The 17,921-nt window shown below is 47.4% G+C and overlaps 1 protein-coding gene across 9 annotated transcripts in view; it reads left to right on the top strand.

The window, feature by feature from the left end:
- Positions 1–17,921, top strand: part of ITPR2 (inositol 1,4,5-trisphosphate receptor type 2) — a 4,412,221-nt gene that overhangs the window by 1,240,434 nt on the left and 3,153,866 nt on the right. For 8 of the 9 annotated variants that reach the window (XM_069628470.1, XM_069628465.1, XM_069628468.1 and 5 more), the window contains one exon: positions 13,625–13,771. The exons of the other annotated variant lie outside the window; for it this stretch is intronic. In XM_069628470.1, coding sequence (XP_069484571.1) covers positions 13,625–13,771 — 147 coding nt within the window. The remainder of the gene's footprint in view (positions 1–13,624; positions 13,772–17,921) is intronic. 9 annotated transcript variants of the gene reach the window in all.

Raw genomic sequence — 17,921 nt, 5'->3', positions numbered from 1 at the left:
GAGGCGCATGTAGCGGTGCTGGGTGGCAGGCGAGCAGGATCGTGACACAGATCTTCTCATTAGCCAGCTGGGTGCAAGCAATCACTGGACTTGTGGATATGAGGAGGGGTCCTGAATGCAAACCGGGAGATCAGCAACAGGTCTGAATCGACCTGCACACAGAGCCAAATATCCAGAAGAGCTGAGCAGACCAAGGACTATGAGGAACCTCGCAAAAGACGGTTGGCACCCATAGCCTGCTGATGTCCCGGTTCCATGTCCGCAAGTTGGGACTGAAGCCAAAGGGCATTGGGGTCTTCTCCAAGAAGCCCCAATTTAAGCGATCAAATGCCTTGCTTGTGTCGAGCGTGACAAGGTAACATTTCTGGTTGGCCACCTTCCCAAAGTCAATCACATCTAGTGCCCTGCAAGCATTGTTGTGTGTGGATCTGAGAGCGTCTGGTGGCAAGTATCTTTCTGAAGATCTTTGCATTAATGTTTAGCAGGGCTATCGGTCAGTAAGAGTCACAATTAAAATCCGGCTTTCCTGGTTTCCTAAGCAGAACTGTCGAGGATTCTGCCATATTCTGAGAGACTACTTTGGAGGACATTAAGCAAAGGGGAGAGCTGGCCTTTTAAAGTTTTGTAGAATTGTGGCATGAATTTGTCCGGTCCTGGGGATTTGTTGAGGGAATCGATGGCCCCCTAGACTTCCTCGGTAGAGATAGGCAGTTCCAGGTAATCGCAGTCCTGATCTGATACTGACAGGAGCTGGGTTCTATCAATGTAGGCTTTTCCTGTGGGGGATCCCCCATGAGCCTCAGAGAAGAAGCACTGCACTACCTCACATTTTTACTCCTGGCCATACCGCATAATATTGAAAGCGTCCAGGATCTTAGTGATTCTATTTCTGGTCCTCAGACCTGTTTGTTTAAGGGAGACCAGCCTATTGGATTTGTTGGACTTAGTATAGTATTTCTGTTTGGTTGCCGATTGCATGGGCTGCATGGTCCACAAGGTGAGCTTCCAATTTTGCCCTGGCAACCCTCCACCTCCTCATGTCCCTCAGAGAGTTGGTCCTCTTATGGGTCTTTTCGGTATCCCTGTCTACAAGCTGGAATCTGGTAGCTTCCTGGGCTCTGACGAAGGCAGAAGAGCGCGCAATGAGCTCCCCTCTGAGAACCCCCTTGAATGCATCCCATATTGTATTCAACGATAACCCTGCAATGATATTGATAGTGAAGTAATCTTCGATTCAGCCCCTACATCTGTGCGGACAGCAGGGTCTTGGAGAAGTCTCTCTTTAAGCTGCCAAGGGTGGGTGAGCATTTGAAAGAAAGCATCTTGGGCTTTTTTAGGTTCATAAACCGATAAGAGAATAACTAGATGGCTGCCGGCTGCCCTTAAGGAAAAGGAAATTACCTTTGCTATCCCTCCGTATCACGTGGTTCGTGAAGGAGAATTTATTGGATATCAGAATAGCGACTCCCCTTTTCGTGGCATTGTAGGATGCTAAAGCCTGACTCTAGGTAGAGTAGATGGGTCTCTTGGATGAAGGTGATCCCACTGGCTTAGTGTCTGAGCAGCTGTAGAATCCCCTTCCTTTTGCAAGGCGAGTTAAACCCCTGGACATTAAGGGTGATCAGAGGAGTAGGGGGGTGGCTGAGTCAAGGTCAGGTGATGTGGCCATAAGAGCATGTATCCACTGTGCTAATTGGAACTTTGCCTGTTAGATTGGACCTGGGGAGTGAGGGGTAGAAGGTCAAGTAAAAGGGTAATGTAGAACAACTGGGGATAGCTAGTTTCATAGCTCTAGCCCCAAGATCAGAGCTATTAGTCAAGAGCATCCCTGGTTGGGAAACCGGACCAACCACTGAACTGGCAGGTTGCGGTGGGAATGTATTTAAGAGGGCATTTGTTGAGACACGCACAATGTGAGGATGGGAGAAAAGATAGCTTAGAGCAATTTAAGATTAACTTTTGCTGGTACTATCACCAGAAGAGAAGCCTAACGAGGGACCCAGAGTGAGAGTCACAGTTTTTCAGTCTCCTAGAGGGCAGGGCTTATACCACTGTCTCGTGCAGGCTGTATTTTTCTTGAATGCCTTGGCACCTTCTCTTGGCCCGTGAGCCCTCCAGGGCCTCCTCATACAGCGAGCAGCATCAGGGTCTTGCTTGGACTGGGACGATTAACACGGGCAGACAGGATGCTGCAGGAAGTCTGCCTCCTCGGGGTCATTTAGTGCACAGAATTTGCCACTCCAGGTAAACATAAGGGAGCACGGGAAACCCCGTTATTTGATGTTGTGTGCGTTGAGCTAGGTAATATATGCTGTTTAGCCAAGGCAGAGGGGGCTAGATCCTGGAATAGTTGGATCTTGGAATCTTTATGATGTAGTCCACCTTTGTGGTGGGATAGTAGCAAGATCTCCTCCTTGACCCTAAAGTAGAGTACCCTAATGAGGAGGTCCAGGACTAGATTTTTCGTTTTTTTAAAGGCTAAATATACCCAATGGGTCCGATCCAGGATTAGCCATTCGTCGCCTGGCAAGGAAAGGATGGATCTTTAAAGGCTTAAGCCTGGAGTCAGGGATGTGAGTATGAACACCCATGATCTGAATACTATTGCTTCTGGCTCCATTTTCGAGGTTATGTTATGTTAAGGTAATTTATATAGCGCACGTTCACCCGAAGGTATCTTGGCGCTGGAGAGAGAAAGGACCACAACAAACAATAAACGAAGCATGATCAGACACAAAAATTCAGAAAATATAGGTCTTCAGAGCCTTCCGAAAACCCAGATGATTAGGCAGAAGTTTAATAGTAGAAGGGAGGATGTTCCACAGCGATGCCGCTGAAACAGAGAAGGCGTGGCCGCCCATTCGGGAGCGGGGATAGATGGGTATGGAAAGCATACCGGCAGAGGCTGATTGTAAAGGGCTATTGGGGACATATCGCACAAATTTGGCAGATAGGTACTCAGCACCTAGGCCATGCACAGCCCGATGAACGATACAGAGGGCCTTAAACTGGATATGTTGTGCCAAGGACAGCCAATGAAGAGAGCGTAGCACCAGGGTTATATGGGATCCATAGGGGGTACTAGCCATGCCGCCAAATTCTGAAGTCGTTGTAGCCTGCCAATCAATCCCTTGGGTTGCGCTAGATACAAAGAATTGCAATAATCCAGCCTGCTGAGAATCATAGCTGCCACTACAGGCGGACAAAGTGGTGCTGGAATAAGGTGGAGTACTTGTCTCAATATTTTAAGCTGAAAGTGTCGCTGCTGACAGACCGAGGCTACTTGGGCCGTTAGGGAGAGATCAGCTGAAATAATCACTCCAAGATTTTAAACATTGGTGGAAGGCACGGGAAGAGGGCCAAGAGAGGGGCCAGAAAGAAGCAATCCAAAGTGAAGGATGAGGAGAGAAACCCAACACCAGCACCTCAGTCTTGTCCCCATTCAATTTCAGCTAGTTATGGCCCATCCACTCACCAACGGCAGACAGACACTTGTAGCAGAGGCATGCGAACACCTCAGCCGGATCGAGATCTAAACGGATCAACAGCTGGGTATCGTCCGCGTACGAATAGTACATGATGCCGAGGGAGCGGATGAGGTGAACCAGCAAAAAGATGTAGATATTGAAAAAGAATAGGGGACAATGCAGAACCCTGGGGGACACCACAACTGAGATGTGAGGGTTTAGAAAGGAAAGGTGGCAAGGAAAGAGTTTGGGTTCTGTCAGCCAAGAAGGAGCCAAACCAGGTCAATACCTGGCCCGAGACACCAATCTGGGCCAGGCACGTGAGCAGGATGGCATGATCGACGGTGTCGAACGCCGGTTGAAAGATCTAAAAGGATCAGGGCGCTGACACTGCCCTGATCTACTAGCCTGGCAATATCATCCTGTACAGAGAAAAGAACACTTTCTGTTCCTCTGCCAGGGTGAAAACCAGACTGGGCCGGGTCAAACATCCTGCAAGACTCTAAAAAAGAAGACAGTAGCAGAGAAACCAGTGACTCAAGAAGTTTCATGGGAGAGGAGAGGAAGTGAGATAGGGCAAAAATTAGAAGGAAGGGATGGATCCAAGGACGGTTTCTTAAGAAGAGGAATGACAAGATCGGCCTTAAGTTCAGCCGGGACAATTCCTGACTGCCAGGAGAGATTGATAGCAGTTGTAATCTCCCCTAAAAGGTCGACAGATAGTTGTTTCATCACTGCAAGTTGGAGTGGATCCGCAGGAGAGCAGGACTTAATCTTAATAAAAGCTTTAGAAACCATTTCTTCAGAAAAAGAAGGGAAACATGACCAAGGTAGGCCAGAGGGAGCAGTATCTTCATAACTCAGCTGATTATCAGATGGGGGGTGTGGGTCAGAGAGGCGATACTGTTCATAATATTGGCATGAATAGTCTCGACTTTTGTGATTAACAAAAGTAGATAGGGACTCACACCGGTCTGTCTGCTTTGCTTGTAGTTGCTCAGCTGATATTTCCAAGAAGTTGATCCTTTTTCTAGGTTCCGACAGTTCATACTACTACTCACAGGTGGTGTCTTCAAGATCACGTATCCCAGTGTTCTGCACCCAACAAGCGATTATACAAGGCAGTAATCTCTGACTCTGCTACAGAGTACTGGAGTGGATTTCGCTTTTAATCTTCTGCAGTAGAAATTGTATATCTTCCTTTGTTACTGGAGCTCCTGTCTGTGATAAAGGGGCATCCAGCCTATGGCAATGAGATACCTGCTGTAGATAAAATACATTGGTGGGAAGAAGGTGCAAACTAGATTTGGCATGGATTTGAAAAGGATTGAGAGAGGGGTGGGCTAAGGTTGAGATCAGTACAGAAAGCAAGAGATATGCTTTAGTCTTAGATGAATTGGCAGATGGTCCATGGGGAATCACCAGAGGTGATAGGCTGGTACTTCCCATAGCAATTAGGAACCATTTAGTTGAACTTGCCCATGAGGTGCATTTAGGGAGAACCCTCACGAAGAAAAGGTTATGGGTGTCCTATTGGTGGACAATGATGCAGAACAAATTGTTACGGATTGTGCAAACACAACCTATGCATCCGGTAACCATAACAGATCAGGTTTGGTGTAAAATAGCTTTGGACATTATGGATCCATCTGAGGTGTTAGGCGAAAATGCCAGGTATCTTTTGATGTTGGTGGATTAAACGTCCAGGTGGATAGAGGTTACACCAGTACAATCAGTAACCACAGGCAGGGTCATAGATTTTTTGCAAATTATTTTCGTTAGGGAATTTGTGCTGGAGAGCATTGTCACAGACAACCCGGTGAAATTTGTGTCATGTGAAATATTGTTTTTCATGAAGGAAAGGGAGATTGAGCATCATAGGACTGCATTATAAAATCCCAATGGAAGTGGATGGGTAGAGCATGTCAACAGATTCATCAAGGAAGAGATGCAGTTGGCTTTAGTTAATAGATTAGATTGGAGAATTGTACTGGTGGAGGCCCATAGACATACACCGAATAGTTTTACAGGATGTACACTGTTTGAGTTAAAGAGAGGTAGGAAACCAGGGAATAGGTTAAGTGGTGGCGTGCAGTAAAAGGTAGTTTTGGGAGAAGGGGCACAAAGAGTCAGAGAAAAGCAAAGAGATTGGGTGGAAAAGTACAACAGTATGTTCTGCGGAAGCGTTTTGCTTGATTTGTTTACTCATATTATTACGCTCCAACAAGGGATTCACTATTAAGGGGGCGTGGCTAAGGAGCCATGTAGACGGACGTGCATTCACCAAGAGCTCCTGCCGATCCATACATCATCCTGCTTAAGACTGCATTAGAATGGACACAAAATACTAAACCCGGAGGATCGTTTGTCCGGAGGTCCTTGGGCACGTCAAGATACATTGTGGCACTGATCAGATAAATGCCGGCGAAGTTACGAGCGAGTGAAGATCTCGCAGGGTGTTCGTGACGGTGACGAAGATGGCCGTCAATGGTAGCAAGAAGACAAAGGACTGGAGGCTTCAACGATAAACGTCTATAAAGTCTGCATATGAGTGCCCGAAGTGGAGCGCGGTGCCCGCTGAGCGCTTAGGGGGCCCCAAGCATGATGAACACACATTTCAGTGTGTAACGGACCCACAGCCCGCAAGGAACATTCACGTCACAGACTGTAGCCGGAGCATCTGTGCGACGCTGGAAGCGGCTGACGATGAAAGTTGGGCGCATGCTTCTGGGCAGGCACGAGAGGCAAAGTGGCCTCGACAGCTGAAGCGGAGTGGGCGAGCTGCGGTTCCGGGCCTCCTTCCCTGCATTGACACGGAGCGGGCACCGCTGCCACTCCCATAGTTTAATGTGAAACGAGCGGGAGGTTCGTAAGACTGAAGGCTGTTAACAAGTGGCCGGCATAGAAGGAACTAAGGGAGCATGTGCCGCTGAGCTCCTAGTGGAACATTGTGATACATTGTTGCAGCGAACGACCACGGAACGCTGAAGCGAAGTGAAACTGACAACGGTGCGTAGGTGGTACTCGCACAACCCACGGGAACACGAGTCCCTTACAACACAGGCCAGCAAGCCATGATTAAGCTGTAAACAGAAACGGTTGTAGAAACCAGGCCTGTCCGTGGCAATTGGCATAACAAAATAACACTAGAAATGAGGCTCTGAGCAGGCCAAATGCAGATGCCCTGAGAAGGCTCCCTCCAAATCGGACATAAGCACTGAATCCCCCGAAGACCTGAACCTCTACGGTACTGGTGGGCAATAAGCGCTTGCTGGCCCCCAGGACCACGCTGACGGCACATTGACAACAGGTGTTTGAGGGAATACGTGGGAGGACACAACCCACTCCGGGTGCGACTTTACGTGCCACAGCGCGACGTAATCTACCGAAAAGAGCACACCAGTGCCTGACTGACTCAGGGGAGTCATAACAACACGGTATCGTTGGAACCAGACACACAGGAAGGATTGCGCAATGTCGGTGAAGGGAGCGAGAGCCAAGAGTAGGCAACCCACAATGGAGATTTTTACAAAAACACAGCAAACTCCCCCAACCTCGGTGCAAAGCGCGGTTGGCGGCCTCCACGGACGGCACCACAGGAGGAGATAACCAGCAGGTCCTGGCAGCCATTACAGAACTGAGCACTAAATGGGGTACAGCAATGGCGGATCTACGGACGGCCCTGGAGAACAAAATAGACGCTGTAGGAATTGAAGTCACCCTGCCGCGACAAGATGTTAGAGCACTGGCAGAAAGGACAAGTTGCCTGGAAAGCGCAGTGAAGACCAACACAGATGTCAGCACGAATAATGTGAAGCAGATCCATGTGTTGAAACAGCAGGTCGTCAACCTCGAGAACCGAATGGAAGAAGCGGAAGGAAGGGCAAGAAGGAATAATATACGGGTGGTCGGCCTGCCGGAGGGGGAAGAGGGCCAAGACCCCACGAATTACGTGGAGAACATGATTCTGCAAGAGATTGGGGCAGATAAACTCTTGCAGGGGTTCACGATTGAGCGCGCACATAAGGGCCCTGATGAGGAAACCACGACCGGGGGGCCCGCCGCGGCGATAATTGGCAGGAACTATAAAGACAGGGAGAAGATACTGGAGTATTTCCGTAAAGGCGGAACTATAGAGAGGGCATCCGCCAACATCACGGCCTACCCTGACTATACGATGTTGGTGCAGAGGTATAGCTACGTGGCGATTAAGAGGAGGCTGCACGCAGCTGAAATCAAGTATATGCTACTATACCCTGCGAAGCTTAAAGTTCTGTACAAAAGTAGAGCGCTTTTCTTTGATACTCCAGAAGATGCGGCGTCGTGGTTGGACTTGCAGAGCTGCCCGGAGCAGGAGGCGGAGCAGGACTGCCAGGAACATAAGAAGTGAGAAGTCTGTATCATGAACATTGAGGGGACAAGTGGAGGGTAGAGGGCCCTGGTATGATATAAAAGGATATTTGATTGGTGTTTTGTGGCCTTTGGACGCTGAGACTTTGTTGGACTGGAATATAGTAAATATAATGCATGAATGAGGCAGAGGTAGTAAGCGTAACACATTGGAAACAGGAGCAAAGGGATGGAAGCAGCCTACCCCAGAGAATTAGTTGTAAAGTGGCCATTAGGGCGCTCACACCCTGCTGAGCCGCAAGTCTAGGCTTTTGCCAGAAAGGGCTAGATGCGGGGTTTCCTGAGATCCAGGGATGGAGCTGGGCAACAGTTGGGGAGGGTGTTGTTGGGGAAAGATAGGGAAGCGGGAGGGAGGGAGGTGGGAGGGTGTGTTGTGTATATAGTTAGGGGGAGTTTAAGTTGGGATACGAGCCTACACAGAAGAGTTAAGCAACTAAAATTGAACTGCATGGGGGGGAGGGGAGAGGGACTCAGCAAAGCCATGGTAGACCTTAAAATAATCACTTGGAATGTCAGGCGGCTGAATAGTTATCTAAAGAGAAACAAGGTTATGCTTTACTTGCAAAGACAGAAAATAGATATTGCCTTGTTGCAGGAGACGCACCTGACGCGCGATAAGATGGAAATGATTAAGAGGAAATGGAAGGGGACGGTGGTGGGCTCGTCATATTCGGTGTATGCCAGAGGAGTGATCATTTGGGTGGCGCCACATGTCCCGTTTCAACTATTGCAGACATTGGTGGAGACAGATGGGAGGATGGTAATAGTGAAGGGACTGGTGGAAAATAAGGAAATAGTGTGGTAAACACGTATGCCCCTAACCAAAATACTGCGGCATATTTTAGAAAGCTGAGTCACAACCTTAGTATGAGTGCCGTGGGGCGCGGTGATCTGGGGGGGGGACTTTAACTGTGTACTAGACCCGAGGGTGGACAGGTCAGACGGGAAACCGGATAGGCCTGCCCCACCGGCTAAGGCGCTAAGGACACTGTTGATTGATTTCGGATTAGAAGATGTATGGAGGGGGCACCACCCCCAAGAAAAGCAGTATACGCATTATTCGGCCCCACAGCGGCTGCATACGAGGCTGGATTACGTTTTTGCCACTTCAGAGATACTGTCAGAAGTCACGCAAATTGAGTATAAAGCGAGGGTCCTCTCGGACCACTCGCCTCTGATCCTAGGATGGCAACATTGCCCCCCAAGAGCAAGAATTCCGACTTGGCGCCTCAGCGCAGAGGCGCTTAGAGACCCTTTCTTTAGAGAAGACTTGAGGGAAGAGATAGCTATTTCGAGATAAATACGGGTAGTGTGGACTCGGCGGGAACTTTGTGGGAGGCCTTCAAGGTTGTGATGAGAGGAGTGGCTATTGCGAAATCTAAAGGATTGCAGGGGGGGATCATGGCGGAATTGCAGGAAGCGGAGAGGGAGCTGGAGAGAGCACTTGGCGGGAGAGACAGCGTCAATCAAGATAATGACCTAATACAGAAACTGCAGCAGAAGTGTGCAGGGCACTGGGAAAGATTGTGTAACCTTAATTACAACAAGTATATAGAGAGGCAACATGCGGGAGCTGATAAACCAGGCAGGCTTTTGGCATGGTTATACAAAAGTTTAACCCCTAGACCCCCGATCAGAGTGATAGAAAGGGAAGACGGGGGGATGGTGGATACCCAGGCAGGAGTTAATCAAGAGTTTGCTAACTATTATGGGCGATTATATGGAGATGAAGGGGAGGATGACCCCGCGATGATAGATGAAACCCTGGAGGACATAGGATTGCCACAAATTAGCGCAGAAGAAAGGGAGGAGATGGACGTACCAATTACATTAGAGGAGCTGGAAGAGGTAGTGAGAGAGCTGCCGACGAGTAAGGCCCTGGGCGCTGATGGATTACCAAGCGAGTTTTATAAAGCGTTTAAAGATGAGGTGCTCCCCCCACTGTTGGACATGCTGAATGAGGCGCATGAACGAGGCAGACTGCCAGAATCACTCAGAGAAGCGATCATTATACCGCTCCCTAAACCTAATAAACCAGAGCACAGTTGCAGTTCCTACAGACCCCTGTCGATGCTGAATCGAGACAGTAAAATCTTGACAGCTGTTTTGGCAAATAGACTTAGAAAAGTCATAAGTAAACTGATACACCCGGACCAAACTGGCTATGTCCCCAATAGGAACATATCTAATAATCTTAGAAGACTCCACAGAGTCATTGAACATGGGAATGGAAGGGATGATGAACTGGCAATAGTGTCGTTAGATGCAATAAAGGCCTTTGGCTCGGTCAAATGGCCCTGGTTGCTGGCGACCCTAGATGGCTACGGGATAGGACCGGGATACCTGCAGTGGGCCAAAATGTTAAACAGTGAACCACTGGCAAGAGTCAAAACGGGGTCAGTGATATCGGAAAGGTGGAAACTCTGTAGGGGAACCAGACAGGGTTGCCAATGGTCCCCTATGCTTTACATATTAGCTCTGGAACCCTTAGCGATCTACTTAAGGCAACAATATGACACAATAGGTATCCCTATGAGAGATGAACGACACTTGGTATCATTGTATGCAGACGACATATTATTGTACTTGCGGTATCCAGAGGAGAACCTCCAATATGTTCTGGAGGTGATGGGAAGATATGCAGACATGTCTGGTATAGTGGTGAATCCTCAGAAGTCCAGCATGTTCCCACTAGGTGGGTATAGGGGGATCCCCCTAGAACAACTACCGGTATTGCAGGTACCATGGGCAACTAGCACATTTTGTTATCTAGGAATAGATATTTACCATGAGGTAGAAGAAGAACACAAGCACAATACAGAAGTAGCTATTAAGAAAATTGAAAATTGCATGCGGTTTTGGGTTAAGCCGCCCTTAGCAATGATGGGACGCAGCGCAATGTTGAAGATGGTGGTTTTGCCTAGGCTCCTGCACTACTTTGGTAACATCCCATACTTGATACCTAAGAAGTTCTTTAGTAAACTGGCTAGCACGTGTAGGGACTTCCTGTGGCATGGTATGCGGAACAAAGTCGCCCTCTGGAAACTCCAGAATTCTCACGAGAGGGGGGTATAAAGTTGCCCAATTATGAAGTTTCTTACATAGCGAGTCAGCTGCAATGCGTGGCCAAATGGCTCTCAGAAGAGGTGACCACCGAGACCAGGTTGTTCCGACGGGACTGTGCCCCGTTCTATTTGAAAGAGATAATATGGTTGCCCCAGGCTGCAATGGACGGACGCCCCAAAATGTTGGGGCTTGGGTGGAAACTGTGGAGAAGGGCGTGCCAACTGATGGGAAACCTGTGTCCGTGCCCTCCTCAGGTACCACTGGTTGCGCTGGCAGGGGGAGAGGAGCAGCTCAGGATGATAATCGGGAGTCACTGGGAGTCGGTTGGGTTAGTGACACTGGGGGACATTTGGCAAGAGAGGACCATGACAGATTTTGAGGTGCTGGGGGCGAACACCGGGTTACATACCGGCCAATATATCACATACCATAGACTAGTACGGAAGCTCAAGAGGATGTGGTCTGAACTGGTTCTTGAGGAAGAACCAGATCCTATTATAGACACGAAATACGATATAGCGGAAGGGGGACATGAGATATCTAGGATATATGAGATGATGTCAAAAGGGTGGAAGGAGCTAGTGCAACTGAGACGGGAATGGGAAGAAGAAGTGGGTAGCCCAATGGAGGATGGGATGTGGGAACGAGTCCAGGGGTATCACAAGAAAGTGTCGAGAAACGCAAGACTTCAACAGATGCAATTGTATGTTATGCACAGGGCGTATCTGACACCCCAAAGGATAGCCACGTTCAAGAATGCAGGAACGCAAGCATGCCCTAAGTGCGATGAGGAGGGCGCGGGCATGGTGCATATGTTCTGGTCATGCCCGGTTATTGAGTGCTTTTGGGGCGAGGTTGCACGCAAACTGGCAGCAAAGGGTATTAGGATTGTGTTGGATACTGTGTGGGCCTGCTTGCTGGGGGAGGTTCCCCAGACCATGAAAACTTAGGCATGTAAGCAAACTAAAAGATCTGGCATATGCGCTTGCAAAGCGTAGAATAGCTATGGGGTGGAAGACATGCCACAAACCACGACTGGAGATATGGTGGGGCGATCTGCAGAAATGGGCGGAAGCAGAAACAATGGCATGGCAGGAAGCAAGCAGCACTGGAGGGGAGGAGGAAACTGAGATCCTGATGGCCTGGAGATTGCTCATAGCGGAATTATTCGGGTCAATACAAGACCCTCCGGTTCTCGTGGAGAGAGATACCCCACCACAAGAGGTGAGAGTAGAATAGTAAAGAGGTAGGCTCGGAATGGGGGGTGGGAAGCGGGAGCAGTGAACAAAATTGAATGATGCATAAGTATAATGTTATCGTATACACTGCAGGTTTGGTTTGTAATGTTTGTTTGTTAAATATTAATAAAAGTTTTATTAAAAAAAGGGATTCACTATTAAGTGCGAGGCCTCCATGCCTCGGTCCTTCACCTTCCCCCTCTCTTCGACCACTACCACCTCGACTGGTGGCTCAGTTATGTCAGGCTGACAACTCTTCTGCAGTCCAGTGAATTACATGTATTACTTCCTCATGCTTTCCAGCTCAGCCCCAACAAGAAGGGCTTACAATCACTGCACCTTCTGTGATTCCGTATGGTTCCTTGGGCGAGGACTGCAAGAATGTTCTCTTCCAATCCCCAGGCTTATAAACTGTAGGCGGGTGTCACTACAAACCATGGAACCCATGCGCCTCCACTCCCTGCCCTACTTGCTCTGCGCTGTCACTGCCGTCACTGGTAGCAGCGCCGTACCCATGAGCCGACTCCCTCCACATTGTAGAGCAGACTCTCCAGCCTTGGCTACCATATTGAGAACCCAGGTTTAGTTCACCAATCCACACTTAATTTGTCGTGGACTGCCTTGGCTCACCGCTGATCCACCCCACACTTGCTCCTCCTCCAGCATTGGGGTAGGCCTTCCATCGCCATTTATTATGCCTGTTTCATTCCCTCGAGGGATTTGTTTCTCTTCGGTCATGTTGGAGGGAGGGGGGTTAATGATTGAGATTTATCTTCCAACAGTCTTTTCGAGGCAGGTCATACATTTTTAAAGAGCAACAACATCAAGCAGCCATGGTTGTCCATGCCTCTTAGTGGTCTCCGTTGTTAATATTTTCTAAAGTAGAATTGCACAAATCCGATTTGTTAATGATATTTACAGGTGCTTCTCAGAACATTACGATTTAGTTATTTACACAGCTCATATTTGAGACCGAGCTGGTGCAAACATTGGTGCTGCATGAATCAAAGAGCGATTCTCACTCCCTGCTCCACCAAACCACACCAGTGTATTTATCCCTTACAATAGTGCATGATTTGAACACTGTGGGGCCATTGCGGTAGCTCCCTGCTTGTGAAAGTCTGGTTGTCTGCCTAGAATTCCCTTGTTGTAGCATAGCATTTAAATGAGGATTAATCCAGTTGCATTGAGTTGCATTTTTCTAATTTAACAGATGGATTTACAAGTAAATGAGCAAATTGGAGAAATTGTTATTTTGAGCGTGTTATAAAAATATAGAATTCCTGTGTCATGATGGGAACCATTCATTGTGTATTTATATTTCCTTTCTAGCACAAATTCCTTGAGAACTTAAAGCTTAACCTTTCCTCATATTGTAATAAGGATTCCACATAGTGCATTATCTTACTGTATTGTAAAATGTATCTTTTTTTGCATTGCAAGGGTGACGTTGTGAGATTGTTCCATGCGGAGCAAGAGAAATTTTTGACCCGCGACGAGTATGCAAAGAAGCAGCACATTTTTCTCAGAACAACTTTACGTCAGTCAGCTACTTCAGCAACTAGCTCAAAAGCTCTGTGGGAAATAGAGGTATTTTGATTACTATAACTTGTAAAAGGTACATTAACTAGGATACGTATTGCTTCATCAAATGTATAACTCAAAAATCTATAATTTGATAATGATTTTGGGTTTTTCAATCACATACCATCGTAAAACTAGGTTGCATTACCATATGTACTCAGTGCAGACATTTTGATGGATTTCCTTGGATCCAAAATATACATAAATCTGGCGAAACAAAAAGACCATGCCCAAGCTGCCATGGAGCACTGCATCCAGTTTTCAGAGACTAACTTCCAAGCTTAGGAGAGCTCTGTCAAATTTCTTTTGGTTTTGCATTTAAGTACATTCATGTGTAAGTAACATTAGATAGCTGCAGAGAGAGCAGTAAGTAGGTAATGGGGTGTATACAGTTGTCCCTTAAGATGTGGTTAGAAATGGGAAGATACAAAAACCCAAACTACATGCTGTGTGAAACGATGACTACAAACTCGGGTGATTGTACTGGTGATTGTACTGTGTGTTATCTACCACTGTGTTTCCTTCAGTCTTAGTAGTACATTTGTGAAACCCATGGAATATTTTTGTAGGCACACGTTACTTTGCATGCTGGGAATTGTAGGCTGTCACTTAAGATGGGGAAAATAAAGCTACAATAACATTCTTTTTTTGTGTAACACATAAATATAGCAAGGTATAATATAAGGTTGCAGAAGAAGGAGACTGACACACCTGTCATGGTCGTTGGCATCAACTTTTATTGTACCAGAAATAAAGAGAAAACCTACCTTTCCCGTAACTCTAAGAGGGGTTTCCCTACCTCAACTTAAATACTAAGTATTCAGTCAGGATGTCCATGTAAATCAAAAGTCCACGGTCCTGTGTCAAAAACCTACTTCTATCCCTTACACTTATAACTAATCAAATGAAGTAATGGATCTTCGGACCACAGCTCCAGTTCTTAGGTGGGATCTTTACCTGAGGGAATGACTCCTTTCCCCAGGTCTTAATCTCTTTCTGAGGCACAAAACAATGTCCCAGATTGTAAAGCAGTAAAGTTCTCAGTTCAAACTCAAAAGGTAAATTTCCAATTCAAACAATAACATTCCTTATTGCCCATAGTTGTTTCTGCACTACTGGGTTCTGGGAGAATGCCTCCCTTATCCAGGTATTTTTATCTCAGTGGTTTCACAATTTCAGGAGAATGACTCCCTTCTCCTGACCTTCGTTGGCTTTATTCTGACACTCTTTTGGCTTTTACTTTCACAGTTCACAACACCAGGGGGAATGTCTCCAATCCCCTGGCCTTTACTCAGGCTTACCTCAGAGTGCACAGCACCCGGGGGAATGTCTCCCTTCGCTTGGCCTTTGTTCAGGCTTACCTTACCGTTCACAACACCAGGGGGGATGTCTCCCTTCCCCATGCCTTTTCTCAGGCTTGGCACAGCTTCCAATACCAGGGAGAGTGAATCCCTTCCCCTGGCTTCTTTCTAGGATTTTGTACACTTCTCCCCAATGTAGACTTGACTCCCAGTCTTGTGGGTTTGTATCCCAGACCTGTAGGATTCTCTGCTGACAGTGTGGCAGACCTGGTTTACTAACCTGGCCGGTACTGCAAATAAGAAGATGACTGATGAATGTTCCCTCTCGTGGGTGCGAGTCCCAGACCCGAGCTTTGTTGCACGCCTTTTTTTAGCCCCACCAAGTGTCCCTGCAACCATGGTACCTGTGTTGGGCTTGCTAACACTCTGTGGCTGGTCTTGGGCTGCTCTGTATTCCCTTTGTCTTTTTGGATGCTGCAGTGGCTCTGCAGCATTTGGTGGCCAACTGCATGCGCGTCTTCACCTGCCCATGCAATTCCCCAGTTTCTCCCGTCTGGGCCTCTGCTGTTCTGCTCGGCTTTATGATCCTTCCACTCTGGCCTTTTCCAGGACATCTCTGCCCTGTGAGGAACTCATGGTGACAACAAGTAAGACAGACACAAGTTATCACAGTTCAAGGGTGTTTACTGAACAATGAAAGATGTATGCAGGTTGGAAAAATGCCTAATCTAAACCTAACTCTTAAGATGGAAGCAAATGTCAACCATCAAATGAAAAATAAGGCTGTCCTAGTGGTGTTGTGTCAAAATAAAAAGGGCCTATACTACGAAACCTATTGCCAAGCCTCACAACTAATACAAAAAGGGGGTGTGGGATATTTCATATGAAAATAAAGAAGTGTTCTTAAAGAATAAGTCAGGATGCGGATGCCTTGATCTTCCTTCCCCACGTTTTGAGAACTGGGTAAGGTAAAGTTGGTGGAGCACAGTACAGTCTCAGGCTTCTCTAGCATGAGACAAAAGTTCCAATGGCAGTTCTCAGGACCGTTGATGGCCAAGTCTCGTTTCCTTAGAAAGCCTTTTGCCTTCGGGTCCTGATGTATTCAAACAACAAAAACAAAAGTTAGTTTAACAAATGAAAGTTTGTTCCCAATCACGGTCTTGGGCTCTCTTCCACGAAGGTTCTGCGGGTCTGGGATGAAAAGGCAAGGCCACTTCTCTTCTTGCCGCTTTCTCGATTCCTGCCGCCTTCCTCCTTCACCTGAACTGCTGCTTCGTAGTCGTCTCGTCGTGATGTCTGCTATGCTCGCCTTTCTCGCCTTGCTCGTACTGCACTCTTCTGCTCCACCTTTTATCCCTGTGCAGAAAAGGAACATCCATCTGGTGTGTGTGGTTCAGGTTAATTGCCTGACTTTACCTGACCCTATGTTTGGGACCTGTCAGGGAAACGGCTCGGGTATTAGTCTGTTGTCTTTTGTGTTATGCAAAGTGTTAGAGTCAGAAAGGGGGTGGAATGGTTAGGAATGTCCTACGTGAGAGGATGGGGAAAAGATGTTAAAGTAAGGGGGATACCACATCTCATCCATCGGCGTCCCACTCCCAGAGGACCCCCCATTCAGGTGATCCTCCCTCACCGGTCCACCCCTAGGAACTGGATCCAATAGCGATGGCCGTGCCCTGGCCACCTGGATGACAGATCCTTGAGGTTTTGTCAGGAAGACACCTTCAGGTTTCTCACAGCCCACTCTGTAAACTTGTATGCAAGTCCTTCCAATTCGGCGGCATTTTGGGCGTTCGCCACACTCGTGGTTCCTGTCAGGAGGGCTGCTCTACTCTTCCTTTTTTCCCTCTTCTGTTTTGAATGTGACTTGACCAATAGGAATTTGGGAACCACTTGAATGTTCACTAGTCGCTCCATGAGTGCTGTTCATGCCTCTGCATTGCTTCTTTGTATCAGTACATGTCCTATATTCCCCCCTTGGGTAGACTAAACTCTTTCCTGTCTCAGTATTTGTACTATACTTCTCCCTTGGGTTGACTAAATTCTTCCTTTTCCAGGTATTTATGATTTTGGTTACATGACACATATATGGGATAACAAGGCAAGGCTGGGGTAGGTGAGGGGGATTGGAGTGGTGCATACAGCGTTCTCCCCGGATAGTCCCCTCATGAGATCCTCCCGCTGATTACCACCCCCAGGGGGACTATCATGTAGCGGCCTCACCTCCATGGTATCATGGGAAGGGGCTCCCCCCTTGGGAAAACTTACAATATCCAAGGATTCATCAACTACCCTTCCCCTAATAAAGCTGTCTTCCTTATCTGCTACAGGAAAATGGGACAGGAAATCCATGTTTCCTTGTTCCTTTCCCCTACTGTGTTCAACCCTAAAACAGAAGGGTTGGAGATCAAGGAACCAGCGCATTACCCTTGGGTTGCTGTCTTTCTTAAGACTGAGCCGTGTATGGGGTGAATGATCCGTAACTAAGGTCAATTTTCTACCTATGAGATAATACCTGAGAGAGGTTACGGTCCATTTCATGGCAAGAGCCTCCAACTCATTGGTAGCGTAATTCCTTTCTCTCAGGAAAAGTTTTTGGCTGATGTAAAGTACCGCATGGACTACCCCATTATATTCTTGTGATAAAACTGCCCCATCCCTACTTTGGAGGCGTCGGTTTGAAGCACAAACTCCTTATTAAAATAAGGGTCTTTTAGGATGGGTTTGCTACACAGATCGGACTTCAGAGTATCAAAACAGGCCTGGTCTTCTTTTTTCGATCGTAACTTATGGGGTTCGGCATTCTTTAACTTATCAGTTAAACAGCAGGTGATGGTGGAGGATTAGGGATAAAC

This window comes from Ambystoma mexicanum, chromosome 12 (genome assembly GCF_040938575.1).
Source record: "Ambystoma mexicanum isolate Mex_15411 chromosome 12, UKY_AmexF1_1, whole genome shotgun sequence".
Taxonomy (NCBI): domain Eukaryota; kingdom Metazoa; phylum Chordata; class Amphibia; order Caudata; family Ambystomatidae; genus Ambystoma; species Ambystoma mexicanum.
This window is presented reverse-complemented; position numbering and strand designations above follow the sequence as displayed.